The sequence below is a fragment of the Hyperoodon ampullatus genome (assembly GCF_949752795.1).
Source record: "Hyperoodon ampullatus genome assembly, chromosome: 10".
NCBI classification, from domain to species: domain Eukaryota; kingdom Metazoa; phylum Chordata; class Mammalia; order Artiodactyla; family Ziphiidae; genus Hyperoodon; species Hyperoodon ampullatus.
Window position 1 is genome coordinate 46,475,430 of NC_136923.1, and position 18,324 is coordinate 46,493,753.

The 18,324-nt window shown below is 55.8% G+C and overlaps 1 protein-coding gene across 1 annotated transcript in view; it reads left to right on the forward strand.

Moving 5' to 3' along the window:
• Positions 1 to 4,007: 4,007 nt before the first annotated feature.
• Positions 4,008 to 18,324, forward strand: part of VIPR1 (vasoactive intestinal peptide receptor 1) — a gene marked incomplete at both ends in the record, with an annotated part of 29,852 nt that continues 15,535 nt past the window's right edge. The window contains 3 exons of the mRNA XM_079712609.1: positions 4,008 to 4,085; positions 14,987 to 15,150; positions 15,969 to 16,048. Of these exons, the coding sequence (XP_079568735.1) occupies positions 4,008 to 4,085; positions 14,987 to 15,150; positions 15,969 to 16,048 (322 nt within the window). The remainder of the gene's footprint in view (positions 4,086 to 14,986; positions 15,151 to 15,968; positions 16,049 to 18,324) is intronic.

Here is an 18,324-nt window from a genome sequence, read left to right on the forward strand (position 1 = left end):
GATCCCTACAGTGCCCTGCTCAAGCAGTGCTAGGCTGTCCTAGAGGGGCAGCCAATGTCTAAGTCACTGCAACATCCCCAGTGCTTATCAGAGGGCCAGGTCCGTGGAGGTGGTGATACAAGAGGGATGAAGGAATGCTATTCACTGCAAGCAGTTACAGAAAGGATGAAGGGAATACTGCTTCTTTAAGCAATAGGCCTCTCCTGCCCTCCACCAAACCATGGCTTGGAGTTAAGAAACATCTTCTCACAGGAAAAACCGGCCCCAAAGAAGGAGAGACCTGGGGAGATGATGAGCACCTCATATCCTTGGAGCTGCCAGCCCCACTCGATGAATAAAGACCTAAGGTGTCTTCAACTCAGAAGCCCAGAAAGGGCAAAGCTTGCTTGCATCCACACAGAAATGTGGATGGCTCCGGAAGGGGTGTCCTGAGCAGTGACTCCCCAGGCCAAGTCCCTGCCAAGGAGACCAAGACCACACCGTGGTCCCCAGCTGCCCTTCCCACTCCACTGCAGACCTCACCATCATTGAGTTCCTCAGCTGGAAGCCTTGAAGCAGTGAGTGCACGACTCAGAGAGGTGGGAGAAGGACTGGGGGAGGCAAGGTGGCACCCACAGCAAGAATGAGGCAGGCAGCCAGGAAGCCAGGCAGGCTCCAAATGAGTAACTGCTGATTCTTTCCTGCCGCGCCTGTCATCACGGGGGAAGGCAAGTGACTTTGTCTCTCTCTCTTTCCCCCCACCTTCTGCACCCCTCTGTTTCCCGCATCCAGAAGGGAGGTGGAGCTTGGGCCAGAGACTGGTGACTGGTTCCAGGCATCCAGGAGGAGAGACTTCAGAACAGAATACCCTTGGAGGAATCCATTCAAGAGGACACGGGGGAGCAGAGAGCAAGAGGTGGCTGTGGCCTCCTCCCCAAAACTGGACTGATGAGGCAAAGGCCAACTCCAGAGGGACTCGGGCTTTGCGGGGGGATGGAGAAAGGAGATCCAAGTCACTGTTTCCCACCCCCTTAAATAGTCTGTCTCTGTGCACCCCCAACACACACACACCTCCTGTTTCTGATATCCCACTCCCACCCCAGAAGCTTTCCCAGATCATCAGACAGGTGAAAGGATGGTTTTCTCATCGGATTCCAAGGACTCCCCAGGTGTAGGCCCCCAGGTGATCTCCACAATGCCTCAGGACATAGAACGGGATATGCGGTAACAATTCATCAAAACAAGGTCAAACATACTCTTGGTTGAATTGTTCAGGTATTGGTTTGTTTTTGCTATTTTCTTTTTCCTGCTTCTTTCACTTCTGAAGTTGTTTTGTGACTTTTGATAGGTAAGGAAGGGTGGGTCTCCCAGGAGAACAATTCTGAAAGAACAAAGAAGTAATCTTCATTGCAAAGAATCTGCATGGAAACTATTATTCCTCAGTCACCCTGGATGCAAGGGCATCCAGGGGCCCTGCCAGTCACTCTCGCTGCTTCCAGCCTGCCCACGTGTAGTCCTTGAGCTAAGGAGGGGGTGTCGTGTGGACACCCTCCAGAACAAGGGGAGAGGCAGCCACCCCCAGCTGAGAGCCTTAAGATTCCCACCCCTCCTCCATCTGCCCCCTTCTGGGCCTGGCCAAGGGTCACTTGGCAAAGTGGGGTCTGGCTCTCTCCTATTCCCCAATCCTCACCTCCCTCAAATGCACTCTCAAGTAACCAAGGTAATTGTCCTCAGAGAGAGCAGAACTTTAACAGGCCAAAGGACATGCTTTAATGGTGGGATTTCATCAGCATTCTGCAGCTGATCAGATGGGATGTGTGTGTGTGTGTGTGTGTGTCTTTGTGTGTGTGTGTGTGCGTGTAGAGTGGGCAAAGGTTTATGAGATCCAAAGCTCATGGATTTGCCATTCATGTCTAGGATTCCTGGGTCACTGTGCCAAGCAGAGGTGACTTTCCAGAATGAGGACAAAATTCCACTGCCCTGCTAGAGCACTGAGGCCTGAGAGGGAGTAGTGGCAGGGTCGCAGGGGGAGGCAAGGACCTCTGACTCCTGAGCCTAACCTGGTCTCCAGAAGTGAGAATGGATGAGGAGATGGCTTGTGATTCTTCAAACACTTCCTCCCCTGAGAAAGTGAGTTCAAACCCCAGAATGGCCAGGGCAAGGGCATCTCCACAGTTCTCCTGTCTGGGGAAGGGCTTATGTCCAGGCTTACTGATTATATCTGGAAGGAGGTAGAAATTTGGAGGGAGTACAATAGCTCCCCAGGTCCTCCTCAGGCAACAGGTGCCACTGTCTTATCTATCTCTGTGCCCCAGTGCAAAGCGCAGAGCCTGGCACACAGCAAACTCTTAATGATTGTGCAAGGGAGGGAAGGAGGGAGGGAGGGAGGGAGGGAGAATAGGAAGCAAATGCTAGCACCCCAAATAAGCCGAAATCGAGGAGGGGCTCGGCGCTCATCCCTTCCTGGCTTTCCCTTGTCTCTCCATAACTCCATCCTACCCTTAGAAGGTCAGCGGCCCGAGTACCCTGCGCTGCAGGGAGGGAAAGCAGGGTGCGCCTGCAGGGAACTCTGACTCACTTGCTGATCAGCCAGAGCCTGGAGTAAGACCTCCTTCAAGCAGCCGCACATTCCGCAGGCGCCCAGGGACGCGCAGCCCTCTCCGCCTCTCCACTGAACATCGCCTGCCCTCATCCCCCTATCACAGTCACCCATCAGCCAGCCTACCCCACTGCCACTACCGCCACCTCCAGCCTCGACTGCACCAGTCTCGAACCCGAGGAAAGAGGGCAAGGCAGCCACCGGCATTTGGTCCACAAGAAGGCGCCCTTCCAGGGCACGGAGCCAGTGAACCTGCCCCTTATTCTAAGGAAGAATAAACCGAGCTCTGAGGATGCACGGTGAAGGAGGGCTGGCCCGATGTCCCCCGCCGAACCTTGGAAGTGAGGCATCAGAGGCCGGCTCCGGGCCTTTCTCTGTATCTCAGTTTCCCAGTAAGTAAAATAGGGACGGCTGGAGGAGGAGGGCTCTGGTTGTTTTAGGTCGGATGCGCGCAGACCGGGCCCGCGCGCTGGCAACAGACCTTCCCTCCCCGCGTGGGGGCGCTGGAACTTCGGTTCTGCCTCCTTCCCGAGGTGCCCCGGCCCAGACGCGCGCAGGAGCGGACTCGCCATCCTTCCTGAAGCACGACCTCCCGCCCCCGCCTGGTCGTGAATGGTCCGGGAGCCCAGCCGGTGCCGAGCGCGCCCTGCCGGGTCGCCGGGGCTCAGGGGAGGTACCAAGGAACCCAGCGTCGGGACTCACTCGCGCCCTAGCTTCCCTTAGCCTGGCCTCTCCGGCGCGAGGGATGAGTTGGGGTGACTGAAAATGGATCAAACAGTGAGCCCCACCTATCTGGGGCACTTGCAGCCCAGGACCCCTAGGCAGGTCGCGCCCTCAGCCTAGAGGATCAGAAGTGATTTGTGCTGTCTCCTAATCCGGCCCGCCTGCACCAGCCCTCCGAGGCGCAGAAGTGGAAAATGGGGAGGCTGGCGGGGAGACCTCCTAGAGGAGGTGGCTCTGAAGTTGGACGAGCAGAGCGCCCTGGGGTGGGGCTAAGGGGGCGTGTGGGAGTGGGAGATCGTACCCTGGCGCTTGGAAACGTCGTGAGCCAAGCAGGGAAGAATGGGACGCGTTGGGGGGTCTCCCGGGGATGCGGTCCGAAGGGACGAAGGCCTGCCCACACCTCGCCTCTGAGGACTGACGTGTGGGACTGGCGGAGGGAGCTCTGGGACACCCCACTCGCCGGGGCTTCCCCCAGCCCCGCCCCACACCTGCGCGGCCGCCTCGACTCTGCCGAGCCATTGGCTGCACCCGCCGCCCGTCAGACGAGCCCCCGGGGCCCGCCCCCGCTCCGAGCGGAGCCTCTTAACGCAGGGGCACCGCGGCAGCGCCACTCTGTCAGTCTCCCCAACGTCCGCTGCGCGGTGCGCCGCCCGTCCGCCCGCCCTTTACCGGCGCCGGGCCGCCCGTCGCGGACCCGGGGCGGACCATGCGCCCTCCTAGACCTCCGCCCGCCCGCTGGCTCTGCATGCTGGTCGGCGCCCTAGCCTGCGCCCTCGGCCCAGCGGTGAGTGTCCGCCGGGCCGCCCAGAGTCCCGGCAGCTGGGGGTGGAGCGAGGGTGACGGGAGCCCAGCCGTGTGCTCAAGTCTGTGTGGAGGGGATAAGGAGCGCGGAGCACCATGTCTCGCCTCCCCTGCGCCTCAGACCGGATCTAGACCCGAGGGCGGGGTGGGGTCTCCGTCGAGCCTAGTCCCTTCCAGCGCTGTTTGGAGCCCGCTCAGCGCCGGGATCTGGGACACCGGTGGAGGGGAGGCGGAAAAGAGCGGACTCCAAACTTGCCTTCCGTGTAGTACCTGTGGGTTGGGGAGGTCAGTGGATGCAGGGTCAGGGACTGTGGTCCACTGAAATGGAAGGTCTGCTAGACAGGAGGTTGGAGGCAGGCTGTGAGGGTCGTCGTTGTGTGCTGTGCCCCACCGGAGGTGTCTATGGGGCGTTAAGCTACTTGTAGGAGTGACATTCACCAGCAGACCAAACACCGAGGACCCCGGGACCTGGGAAGGGGCTTTTGGGATCAGGTGGCTGGCAGGCAGACCCTTCTGTGCCCTCCCACTGAGCAGAGCTGAAAGGTTTGGAGCTCAAGGTGGAAGGTGGTGGGCAGTAAGGATTTGGGGTGGTGTTTCTCAGGGAGGGCCAGACATGTGCATGGGGAAAGCTGACCAGGGAGCAAACAACCAACAAGCCGTGGTCACCCTCTTCCTCCCACTTCTGCTTCATCTCCATATGGGTGTGTGTGTGCCCCTGGTGCATGTGTGCCCTCGTGCCCCATGTGTGGGTGTGCCCATGTGTGTGCCTGGGGGTGTGGCTTACCTGGGCTGCAGGGCAGATTCTGGTTGAGGCAGGAGATGCATGAGTCATCTCTCTGTAAGATCAGGGAAGACCTGAAGACTACCCAAGCCCATTTTACAGATGGGCAAAGTGAGGCCCAAAGATAACAGAGCCACACCTGTCCCCCACCCATCAGACCTTGGCTGAGGTTGATTTCTTTCTACCCTTACCCCAGGACTTGAGGAATCTGCAGTTGCTGCTTGGGCAGGGCCTAAAACCTGTGGGTTCCAGGTCTGGCACCAGCTCCAGGTTGGCTGGTGGGTGGATGGAGTATATTGGTCATATAGTTTCTTCTATCCCATGATTACCTCCCTTACCATCACCTCCACCAGGGCAGGAATCTCTGTTCCATCTAGCTAATGTCTTGCACACTCCGGGATGGGATGCTCATTGCTTGTCCTGGGAGCAGACCTTAAGACAATTGGCATAATTCCTCTCCTCCCACTAATGGCCTTGGTGAGACCCACCTCCTGAGCACTCAAAGCCCCACCAAGTTCTGGCCCTGAGGCCGTAGCTCTGGCACCACTTACAGCCTCTCAGTGTCACAAAGCCTCCAGGCCTCACCAGCAACCCTCAGGCTCTTCCACCCTTGGGCTCCAACCACTCAAATTCTCCCTGGATGAGCCAGGGATCTTGGGACCACCACTGGCACCCCGTTCTCCCATCCCTGGAGGCTTCTCAGCCTAGAGGCAGAGTGATTTCAGTGGGGTCCCTTCTCATGCAACATCTGCCCCCCACCTCCTGAGAGAGTCCAAAGCCTGGCTCTTCCCATGCCTACCTTCCCCTGTCTTTCCACATTTTGTTTGGTTAGTTCCCAACTTGAGCTGCTCCTCCAGACAGCCTTCCCTGATTGCTCCAGCCCACTCAGCCCTTCTCCCTCTGACCCCACCCTTCAATCCTACTCACCCTGGGCTCTTTTGACCATCCCATGGGATCAAGGGCTAAGGTCTCTCACCCTCCCATGTCCCCTACAGCCCAGTGCAGGGCTGGGCCCACAGTGGGAGAAGGGACTCACCCAGGAGTGGATGAGGGCAGGCTGGAATGAGGGGCCCCCATTTCCCTCTCTATTTCTCCCTCCTCCCCACCAGCCAGCACTTGCTCCCATAAGGAATGGACACCAGGCAATCCTGCTCCAGCCAGACTTGGCGGGGGCGGGGGGCAGTACGTTACCAGAGTCATAAAATGGTAGCTGCAAAGTTCAGTTTGAAAGCCCAAGGCCTTATCACTCCTGTTTATGGAGCCCTGACCTCAGTCTGTGAAGAGGAAATCTCTGAACAGGGAAGCAAAAAAAGGAAAGAAAACCTCCAGTGTCTCAGAAGAGGAAGTCCGCCCCAAGACCACCCTCCAGGCTTTCCACTACCCCCACCCCCCTGGACAGCAGGCACAGGGGCTCCTCACTGGTAGCAGAACTGCTCAGGCCAGTGCCCAGCCCAGGGCAGGGGCGGGAGGTGTCATAGAGAAGGAGCAGACCCATGCCCTGCCCTGGGAAGATTCTCCAGTTGGTAGGGGAGAGCTGAGCCAGTGACCCAGGAGAACCAGCCCAGGTGGGTGTGGGGTGCAGCTGCCCAGAAATGGGGTAAGGGTCACTGAGAGGAGCAGTCAGGGAAGGCTCCCTGGAGGAGGAAGGGCAGTCCCTGAAGAGTTCAGCCAAATGGTCCAACCTTCCACCTGAGACCATAAAACAGCCTTTGTTGGCAGGACCAATGAGCCTGACCCCAGAAGGTGGAGGAAGCCCTCAGCTCCCCCCAGAGACTGCAGTGACCCTGGGCTTGGGGGACACTTGGTTCCTCTGATTCTTCTCTGAAGCGGGTTGCTGGCCATCTGCTCCTGAAGGCTTCACCTTGCCGTAGGCATGCTGCCCCAGTCCTCTGCTTCCAGCTGCTCCAGAAGCTGTCCATGGCTACCCAGCCCTCCCGGCCCCCAGCAAGCCACCCTGTGGGCTTTAGGAAACACTGCTACAGAGGGGTCAGGTCTCCTCCTTAAGTGAAGGGGCAACATCAGTTAGGCCTGCCCAGGGCTCCCCAGGGACTGCACTGGAAGAGCAAGCTCCCTTCAGAGCTTTCCACCCTCCCATGCTCCCCTGAGTCTCCATCTTTCCTGACATTTCTAGAGCTTCCATGATAAGGAGCCTGAGCTGGGTCCTCCCCTCACTCCATGGCAATGGCCAGTTGACCTGGAGAGCATGTTTCCTTTCTGTGGAAGGACCTCTGTTTCCCCATCACAAAAGGGAGGGCGAGAACCCTTGGCCCAAGATTCAAGAGAAATGGGAAGAGAGGCCAGCTGCACCCTGGCTGGGGCAGAGTCTTCCCACCCACCCACCCCCAGCATTACGACTGACTGTGAAATGGGCTTGGCCGTCCAGTCAGGACTTCAGTGAGACGTGAAGGAGGTGAAAGTGCTGTGTGAACTATGTGACAGGTCTTTCTTTCCTCTTGATCCCCAGCTTGGGAGCCCTAGGGACCCTTCTTCAGCCCTCTCTTGCCCCTCTTGCCCAGGGGCTTCCAGGGCAGGCGGGAGTACTGGGGACAGGGAGTAGTGCTTCCTCATGGGCGGCCAGACAATATGGGGGGTGAGGCTCCAGGCCCAGGCAGGCAACGGATGATGGGCCTCCCTGCACGCAGGCAACCTCATGGCAACCCAGCCTGGGTGGAGCCTGCCACTCGCAGGGGCCCTTCACTGTGACACCCCTGGACGTGGACGCAGGAATGGGGCCAGGGGACTAGACAGAGCCCTGTCCCTTTCTCCCTGCTCCTTGTCCTCATCCTCCCAGACTCAGCCCTCCCCTCTCTGACTTTCCCAACACAAAGCTGTTCTCATTGCACCCAGGAAAATGTACAAGACATGCAAACTCTCCCACATACCTTATAGATGTGTTTCAGAAGAAAAAGAAATACAATTTAATCTTTCCATCACATTATGGGTTTTTTTTAACTTTTATTGTGAACATTTTCAAACATATTTTTTTAAAGTGGAGTGAATAATATAATGAACATGGAAATACCCATTTCTTGGAGTGATGTCAGCAAAATGGCAGTATAGGAATTTCCAGTGTTTGTCCACTCCCAATTTCTAGATTTGAAAATTATTAACCTTTAACCATTAATATTTGCATCATTTGCTTTTTTTGGCCGAAGTATTTTAAAATACATTATAGACATCCTAGAACAAATTATTTTAAGATGCATCCCTAAAATCAAAGGATATTTTCCTACGTGACTATGATACCATTATCACACCTAACAAAATTAACAGGGATTCCTTAATAGTCGATATTCAGATATCCCCCAGCAGCATTTAATCCAGCATCACAAGATGAGTGGTGATATTATCAGGGTGGGAGGGTTGCACCTACTACAAGGACCTTTCCTGCCTGTGCCATGATGGGACTGTACAGCGAGCTGGCAGGTGGGTGAGCGGATGAGCAGGGGGCCTGGAGCAGGGTGGGTGGGCAGGAAGCTGGGCTTCACTGGACAGGGCCCAATCTTATACGCACCTCCTCTCATGTGGTTCATGATGTGACGGTCCATATCTCCCAGGAAGTGCCTCCCACCATCTTAAAAACAAGTTCTTCCTGCCCAGGGGGTCATCAGAGGAGGAGAAGAGGTCACCAGCCGACATATCGAGGAGTCATGGCTCCCTGTGTCGGTGCCCTGCTCTCTGTGGGTGACCCGACATCAACATCACCCACAGACACCGTGTTTGAAACTGAGGGTCTTTCCCCAGTGGTGCCCAGGATGACTTTCAAAGGACAGAGGATTTAAACCTGAGTCTCTGCCGCCCGGGCTTTGCTGGCCATCCTCGTGGTGATCCTCTGCAAAGAAAGCCTGTAAGGCTTCATGCCCCTCAGTAAACCTTGCAAGAAGGGCCTCTTGAGGGACCAGGCTTAACCCCAGGCTGAATGCCTTTGCTTGCATTCTCCTAATAATGAGAGCCCTTGCCCTGGTACCACCCTAAGCTGAGGAAAGTTCTTTCTTGCCCCAAACCCAAGCCTGCATCCCAAACCCTATGTCTCCCTCTTTTTCTTACCCCCCATCCACCAACACCAATTCTCACTCCACCCTCCTACCCCCCCAGAGCTCAGCCTTCCCCAGGACTTGCAGAGACAGGAGGCTTTGGACTATTGGCAAAAGGATGTGAAAATACAGGGAGGGGGAGAGAAATCCGACTGCAGTAGGGGGTAGGGGGAAACCAGGCTTACGACCTTTCCTCTGGAGGGCACTGCTGCCACTTGTCAGTGGGCAAGACATTCAGACTGCCTGGGGTTCCATAGGGCATTCAGGCTGGCGCTAGGCTGGGTCCGGGCATAGGCAGCAAGGCAGCCGGGTATGAGGGGCTGGGCTGGGCTGGGGCTTTGGCAACAACTGCTAACCTTTGGCAATCCCCTCGTGTCCCTTACATGTGACCCAAAGCAACCCTGGATGTAGGTGGTGCTGTCATTGTCCTCATTTTACAGATGAGGTGAGGTGACTTGCCCAAGGTCGCCCAGCCCGGAAGTGGCAGACAGTATGATTCCAGAATCTGTGGACTTAACTAGGCTCTGCTGTCTTATAAGAGAGCTACTTCTTCCAAAGTGGCTATGGCATGTCACATGACACCCTGGGACTTTAGAGGCAGTTTTTAATTAGTGAAATGTACAAATCTGAAGTGATGACTCAAGGAATTGTCTCATACGGGTGCACCTATGTAGCCACCACCCAGATCAAGCTATTATACATTCGCATCAGCCCAACAGACTCCCCTGTGTCTCTTCCCACTAAGATGATAATTTCAACATCTTTTAGTGCCCTCTGCAAAGCCAGGAGCACGTTTCTCCTCTTTTCCATGACTGCTGGATCCCATGATTTACCTTACCTTCCTATGCCTGCCCCCATTCTTTCCTCCTTTTACTCCTTCTCTCCTCTCCCCTTCACCTCCTCCTCGGCTACAAGATCTCCATCTCCTTACCAGTTCAAACACAAAAGCCAAAATGAAGGGGGCAGCGGGAGAAGCTGCGTTGCAGTCCTGTGTGCCTTTGATCACACTGCTTTCTCTCTGGGTCCTCAGTTTCCCCTCATGACTCTTTGTTGCCCCCTTATTTCAGTGGGGGGGCAGGGAGGAGCTTAAGTAAATCATGGGCTATGGGATGGTAATGGGAGAATGGTAAATGTGACCCTCCCGAGCCCCTGCTCTCTATTCCCCATTCCCCAGCTTGCTCCAACCATCCCTAGCAGGAAAAAAAAAAAGAGCCCTCCTTTGACAAACCTCAGAAGCACAAATCATCCATGGTGGCCCACAGTGCTTGGTAATTTACAGGCAGGAAGTTCTTTCTCCTGTCTCACCTATTCCAGCCTGCTGCATTTTAGACCCCTCTCACAGACTAGCTGCTCCTCAGAGGGACTCATGCGCACCCACCGCCCTGCTTCTGTCTCCCGTGGCTTCTCCAGCCATAGTTCTCTGGCCCTGGGATGAAGCTGGAGGTTCTGATTCAAGACTGGTAGCTGTGGTCTCAAGCTTCCCTTGAGGGGAAGCTCACAACACCTGAGCTGTATGGCCCACAACACCTGAGCTGGCCTCACCCTGGCTCTCTGAGCCCCTAGCATCTAACAGCTACAACTCTCAGCATCTTCACCCTTTCCCCCAGAACCGCAGCCTTTGCCCTATATCTCAGGGAGCCCCACGTCAGGAAGAGGAAGCAGGGCCTCTCCTAAGCCCCTCACAGTGGGAATAAAAAGGAAGGGGCCCACTGAGCAAGTGGAATTAACAAGACTTAGCTAATCCATGCCCCCAGCCAGATACTCAGGACTCTCCTACAAACCCCCAATCAGTCATCTCCCACATCCGGCCAGCAAAATGGCAGGAGACACAGGATCAGGATTGAAGGGATGCTATGGACTTCTTCACTCTTGCCTGAGTCCCTTCTTTTGGGCTCAGGAACTGCTGTCACAGAGAAGGTGTTGGGGGTCCAGTCTGGCCTGAAACTCTCATCTTAAACCAACTGCAAGGTGAGACTGACTTTGAGACCTGCTTCCTCCTCTCCACATGAGATGGCAAGAGGCAAGTTGGGGGACCTAGGCAGTGGTGGGGTTAGGAAGGGTCTTGAATGCCATTTTTGATGTCTGGGCTTTGACTCCTAGGACCATCAGAGATTTGATGCAGGAGAACGAGGATGGGGATACACATTTTACAAAGATCCCTCAGGTTTCTGGTGGTGGGGCTGAAAGCTACTGCACTAGTCCAGGCAGAACTGACGAGGCCTGGCCCCTGCCTACGTCTCCCAACTTGTCTCCTGATGCCTCCAGCGCCCCTTGCTGCAGCCACATCGGGCTTCTTGCAACCTTGAATGTATTAGGCATTTTCATGCCTCCACGCTTCTGCACACACTGCTCCTACTTTCTGGAATGTTCTTACTCTACCTCTAATTGTCAAACTCTTACACAACCTCAAAGGCCCACCACTACTGCTCATTCTGTGAACCCCACACACCAGCTATATCCTCCCCTGGGACAATTAGACTTGGCTACATCTGGCTGGGAATTTTTAAATTCTGTGTGTCTGGAGTCCAGAAGGATAATGAGGATGTTTAGAATAGGGAAGTATGTAGAAGAGGAAGTCCATAGTCTGCCTGAATTCCTCAGTGATAAGGGCTAGAGAGAGCTGTCCTGACCCTGTCCTCCAAAGGGCAATGGCTGACCAGATGGCCCAAGACAAGGCCATGGAGAGGGATTGATGCAGTCCAGACCAGTGGCCAGAGACTTAGGTCCCTCTAGAAATGTGCATTGCCGAGTGACCTCCAGTCCCTCTTTGGATCTCTATTTCCTTTATCCTTCTCCAGATGGGGTCCAGCACCCAATTGTGGTGAAAGCAGAACTCATCCTCTAGACCAGTGGTCCCCAACATTTTTGGCACCAGGGACCGGTTTTGTGGAAGACAATTTTTCCACGGACAGAGTGAGATGGGGTGGGGGGAGATGATTCAGGCAGTAATGTGAGTGATGGGGGGATGGTTTAGGCGGTAATGTGAGCAACGGGGAGCGGCAGAGGAAGCTTCACTCGCTTGCCCGCCGCTCACCTCCTGCTATGCGGCCCGGTTCTTAACCCTGCGGCCCAGGGGTTGGGGACCTGTGCTCTAGACCACCCTCACTTTATTCAGAGATACCCCCAGGCTCCCAGGTTATCCCAAGGGCTCCTGCCCTTCCTCTACACACTGCCTCTCAGGAGGGACACTGTGGCTGTGCTGCTGGGGGAGCAGAGTTGCCTAGAGAAGGTGACCCCACACCCCTTCACCCTCAGAAAGTAGCAGGCAGAAGCCACCAGGAGCCCTATGATGCTCTCAGTGACTGGAAAATAAATGTGTCCCGGCAAACAGCATGGCCATAGCCCAGGCTTAAGAGGGCTCAGCAAATGAGGGCATCCATTGTCCTGTCTTCAGAGCACAAGTCTGGACTCTTGGTTACAAGGACAGAAAACTCAACTGGCTTAAGCCATACGGAAAGCTATTGAGTCATGTTCCTGGAAGCAGGGCTGATTTCAGGCATGGCTGCGTTCAGGGGCTCAGAAGATGTCAAGAGAATCCAGTTTTTCTCTACCTCTTTATCCTTCCTTTAGCTGTGTGGCTTCATCATTGTGCTATACTTGGCAACAAGGTGGTGGCAGTAGCTCTAGCCCCTGCGTCCTTTGAGGTTTCCAGTCCAGTGGGAAAGAACAAATCCACTTGCCTAATTGCTTAATCTAAGGTCCCAGGAATGAGATTCCGGGCTCTGAGCAGCCTGAATTAGGCCATGTGCCAGGGACTATGGCCAGGAACACTTTGATCCCCTGGAAGAGGGTTCATCAGAACCCCATAGACTAAGCGTGGGAAAGGACGTGGTTTTCCAGGTAGAGATGAGGACATGGCGTCAGAGGAAGGTAAAGGATGGTAGAAGGCAGCAACACCGATGTCTACTACTACCCATTCTGCTTTCATGTTGTGGGGTGATGGCAGCTGAAAATAGGCAGGAGAAGCAGGCAAGGCTAGGGAAGAACCAGAAGGCAGAACAAACCCTGTTGCTGGAGGACAACAAGCTGGGAAGTTACCCTGGGGAGAAACGTGCTCCAAGCAAGCAAGAGAGACCAATGGTGGGACACAAACTGGGGTGGCCAATCTCTGGGTTCCTCTCCCCCAGAGGCCACCTCTGGGATCCCTCTGGCCACCCCTCTTCCCATGCCCCAGCAGGATGAGCCAGACACAGACCCCTTAAGACAAAGCACCATGAGTATTTCCGTCCCTTCTGGGCAGGAGGGGAAGCATGTGACCCCAGCACCCAGACCTCACTCGCCCGTGTGCCACAAGCCTGGAAGCCACATAGTGAACGTGGGTTCCATCTTGGACCATTAACTCTACCAGCCAATTAGGGTAAAGATATTAGCTGGAAAGTCATTTAAAACTTGACATATGGAAAGTAACACAGATCTATTATGGAGCAGGATACGCTTGTTCGTGTAACTGTTTAAAAGAAAAGATATGAGGGGGCTTCCCTGGTGGCGCAGTGGCTGGGAGTCCGCCTGCCGATGCAGGGGACACGGGTTTGTGCCCCGGTCCGGGAAGATCCCGCATGCCGCGGAGCGGCTGGGCTCGTGAGCCATGGCCGCTGAGCCTGCACGTCCGGAGCCTGTGCTCCGCAATGGGAGGGACCACAACAGTGAGAGGCCCGCGTACCGCAAAAAAAAAAAAAAAAAAGAAAGAAAGAAAAAAAAGAAAAGATATGAGATTTAAGAGTGTGGTCCCTCTTTGGGGTCACATGATTACAATGGGATTGACTTGTTTAGAACAATGCCAGACGGGGACCCCCTTAAAAGAAGGAAATAAGGGGAACCCCACCATACCTATGCTCTCCCCACAGCCCTACTGCAAGAAGCCTTTGGGTCAGCAAGGGAGGTGGTTGAGGCCCATTTAGCCCACCAGGAGACTGAGGTCCAGGGAGTTGAAGACCATGTCCCAGGGTAAGGGGGGGACAAGTGGAAGAGACGCTGATAAACTCTGATTCTGGAGCAATCTTGCTGGCCTCTCCCCACAGCCCTGTTGGGACTGTGACATTCTTCTCCCTGGACAGAGATGAGGAAGCTGATGTGAGGTGGCAGCCACTTCCCTAAAGCCAAAGAGACAGGCAGAAGCTGCCACCAGCCCAGTGGTTCCTTCACGGAGGCCTTTACCCACCTTCCTCACCCAGTGGCTCCCAAGACCTGATTTTTCTGGCTGTTCCTGGGCAGCTATCACCCCTACTCACATGTCAGACCCAATGCCAATGTTTCCCTGGCACACAGGTCAGATCTCACCCCTAATCCCTGGCCGGGGCACAGGGGAGGGGAGGGGAGAAGCTTGGGCTTTCCCATCCCTTTTCCTTACCTCCAGCCATCCTACAGGGGCCTCTTGTACTTCCTGAGACCTCCCTCACCCTCATTAGATCTGATAGAGCTTGAATTATTCAGAAGCTAAGGAGGTGGTGGGCGGCGGGGGGTGGGGGGCGTCTGGCCAAGGAGGTCCAGAATTCCCTTCCCAGCCTGGTGACCCAGGGGGACTGAGCACAGGCTCCTAGAATGGGGACAGAGGCTGGAAGATGCAGCCAGACTCCTGGATTCCTGCCAGGCCTGGCTCCAAGAACAGGAAGCCAGGGTCCAACTCATAACGAGGTGGCACCTCCTGGGCCCCACTCATCCATGGAGACTGAAGCAGGGACTGAGGGCTCCCAACCCAAACTGGAAAGTCCAGTGGGCCAGCTCTGGGCTCTAAGGAGAGGCCCTCTAACCTCTGTCCATAGCCGTACCACCCACAAAGAGACAGTGTTGTTACAGCCATGGTACTGCTAGGGCCACCAGGAAGCCATGACAGGGCCCTCAAGGCAGACCCCGCTTTGAGGACAATGGACAAGAGTTTGGGGTCAGATCTAGGTCAGGGTCAGGCTTCCGTTGAAGGTCGAATTCAGTCTGGGGTTGGGATTGGGGTTTAATCTGGAACTTGGACCTGTCCGGTGACTGGGCCTTGCTTGGCGCCGTGCTCTTGGAGTCCGTGGATGACAAGGAGGCTGTGGATGAGGGTGACGGGTCCCCCTCCCTGTCTCTGTTCCCCAGGGCGGCTGGGAAGTCGGGCTGCAGCAGGAGGAGTGTGACTATATGCAGATGATCGAGGTACAGCACAGCCAGTGCCTGAAGGAGGCCCAGCTGGAGAATGAAACATCAGGTGAGGCCCCCAGTGGCAAGAAGGACCCCCCCAAGGAGCCCCCCTCCCTCACACTGTGAGCCCAGATCCACTCTCAGGTCGAGGCTGCCCAGCTGCAGGGCCATCAGATCAAATAGCAGCACCCGCTGGTCTTCACTCCCCAATCCTGTGCTCCCCGCATTTGGCTCAGCAGCCCTGGGGTGAGAACGGAAGGAAGTAGATGGCTTCCTTCAAAAGCTGCAGCCTGAGCCAGACTCAGAAGGGTGGGCAGGATTGGGAGAAGCAGAGAGGCTGGCAAGTTGGGAGGCGCCCAGGCCTACTGCCCGTGGCAGGTGGGGAGTGGCTATGGAGTTCAAGCCTCCCTGTGAGGGAGGGGGAGGGCTGGAGCAGCGGGGAGCCCAGAGCAGCTCTGGGCCTCCCTCCCAGAGGTCACCTCCCCGAGGCCGAGCTTACAGTTACGTAGCAGCCTGGCTCAGGAGCAGGGAGCATCTTTCTTCCTGGCTCCCCAGTGCCCCCATCTCTCTGAGGCTGGCAGTTATGCACCCGGTCCTGGGCCCCTCCTGTAGAGGCAGTGAGTGTGTGTATAGCATCACGGATGGCCTCTGCCTCTCCCAGCTCTCAAGGAGGGATGGCCCCTTGTCTCCCAGGGCCCTGAGACTGTGGCCTGGGTAGAGGGGTGGCCGGACCTACCTGCTGCCTATGCCCCAACGCCCCGCCAGGACAGGGAGGCAGGACCAGGCTGCAGACAGGCCTCAGAAAAGCTTCACAGTGGGATCCGGGATCATGCGCAGCCCAGAGAGGCCCAGACCCCAGACTATAGGCCCCACTATAGCACCTCCTAGGCCCCAAGGGCAGGCCACCCTCGTGATCCCAATGAGGTCATTGCTGGCACAGGGTGCATGGCAGGTGCCAACACCCTGTCACCAGGCAGCTGGCTCGAGATCCAGAGGAGGGCGTGTATGGGTCTGTGGACGGTGAGTCTGCCCATGACCTTGTGAGAGGCTCTGCACATGTTCACGCACATCCAGCTGTGTGCTCCTGGCCCCTGTCTGCCTAGGGCTATGGCTGTGCCTCTGGGGTGTGTAGCTTCGTGACTGACTCTGAGTGTCTTTGTGTGTTGGAGGCATGTGTCTGTGTAAACCTGGACCTGCCTGGATATATCTGCCTGGTGTGCTGTGTGTGTGTGTGTGAGTGTCTGTGGCACGCTCAGTCATGTCTGTACATGTGTGTCTGTGAGTTGTGTGTGTCTCTCTGTGCCTGTGTTTGCTTGTGTCTGGATTTTCCATGTCCAAGTAAGTGTACATGTATGTATATCTGTGTGTGTGTTTGTGAGTCTGTGTGCCTGGTAATGCTTGTCAGTGTGCGTGTCTCTCTGTGCACACACGTCTATAAAACGACAAGCAGTGCCCCCCCACACCTCGCCATCCCCCACCCCAGGCTGGGCTTTCTTTCCTGTTGAGGTGGCAGCCCCCAGTGGGCATGCTCAGCCAGCCTGGGCCCTGGGTCTCTGTGGGCCTGATGACGTGTGCGGTGGGACCTCAGTGGCCTCCCTGGGGCAGACGCACAGGGAATACTCCCGGGCCCAGCTCACAACCACAGGCCCTCCAGGCGCCCAGCATTTTCTTGGCTGTCACCCCCTCTCAGCTTCCCGACCCTGCTGTCTCCAGCAGGACGCCTCCCTGACCACGTGCCCCTACCGACCCCTCTTCCCTGGCTCCCCCGCTGCCTGCTGGCCTGCACCCCAGCACAGTTCACAGCCCAGGCCTGGTGGTGCTGAGCTTCCTTGAGGCCAAGCGTAGCCGCCCTGAGGACAGAGCCCAGCCTCCCTCCCCTCTGTGCCACTTCTGGTGAAGCTGAACTCAGGGCCACAGACCCAGCTCTGAATCCACTCCTGATCTGGACCGCCGCTGGAGATCCAGAGAGCCTGAAGCCTGGCAAGGACCCAAACACAATAGCTGGCCTGCAAGACAGAGGTGTGCCCCAGCATTGTCAGGGCTATACACAGTCAGCCATGCACGATTCCTGGAAATGGCACTGAGCCCTTCAGACCAGGCAGAGTGCAAGAGGTTTGCTGGAGATGGAGCGTGTGAACAGGCTGTCCCCCTCGCCAGCGAAGTGACCTGGGGCTAGTTACATAATTGCTCTGTGCCTCAGTTGCTCATCTGTAGAATGGGAGGGGGTTAAATAAGTTATTTAGGTAAAGAGGATAGAACAGTGTCTCCATATATAAAGGCTACATAAATGTTTGCTGATGATATTATGAACAGGGTCTTAAATCACTAGCAGGATTTGACTGGCCTGAAGAGCAGCTACCTGGCCGCCAGAGATGCTGGCACAGGAAGCCAGAGTGAGGCCACAGACGACTCAGGATAGGATGAGTGGTAGCGGATGAGGTCCCCAAGGCAGGGAGGAGGCTGTGCACTCTGACCAGGCCACGGAGATCCAGGCATTCTCAGCCTTCAGCTGCAGGTGCCACCTGGCTACCACAGCCCCAGAAGGCACCCCTCCCCGCTGTCAGCTCACTTTAGCATTCAGAGGCCGAGGCCTCTGAATCCCAAGTGGGGATGTCCCTCCACCTCCTCTTCCCAGGCCCCCTTCTTGGGAACTTGGGAACCTTCGGACCTGGGCTGGGCTGGGCTGGGTTTGGCCCAGCTGGAGTTGACTTTAGCTCAGGGGTTGGGTTTCCTGAGTAAATCTATGGGACTGGCAGGGTTGCAAAGAGACAATTAAACCTCCCTCCGGGGACGGCATCCAGAGGAGTCCTTGTTCCTCAGGGCCACCCAGACCCTGAACAGGCAAAACCGTGGCATTTGCATCTGCCTATTAAAGTGGACCCCTAGAGACCCCTAGGGGGGTCTGTGCATCCCGTCACCAGCCAGGCCTTCAAGGCTAATAGGTACACAGTGGAGAGCTCAGCCTGCGATGCAGGGCCTTTCTCCAAACTCACTCCCTATTCACCACCCCTGTCACAATTCACAGTGTGACTGGGTTGGAGGCATCTGTGTTGTATGTGAGTTTTATGAAGACTCCCTCAAGAACTAGCTAAATCCCAATATACCCATCACCCTATCATACCCAACAGCTCCTTTTTACAACAAATATTTTCTAATGCCTCCCTTACTATTATAAAATGAAATTTAGGACACACAGTTTTTTTAATGATGTTCTAGTTATAACGTAAAACAAAAATAAAGACACGTATAATAAAATACTATGTGTACGTTCCAGCACAATCACACCAAAAGATAAG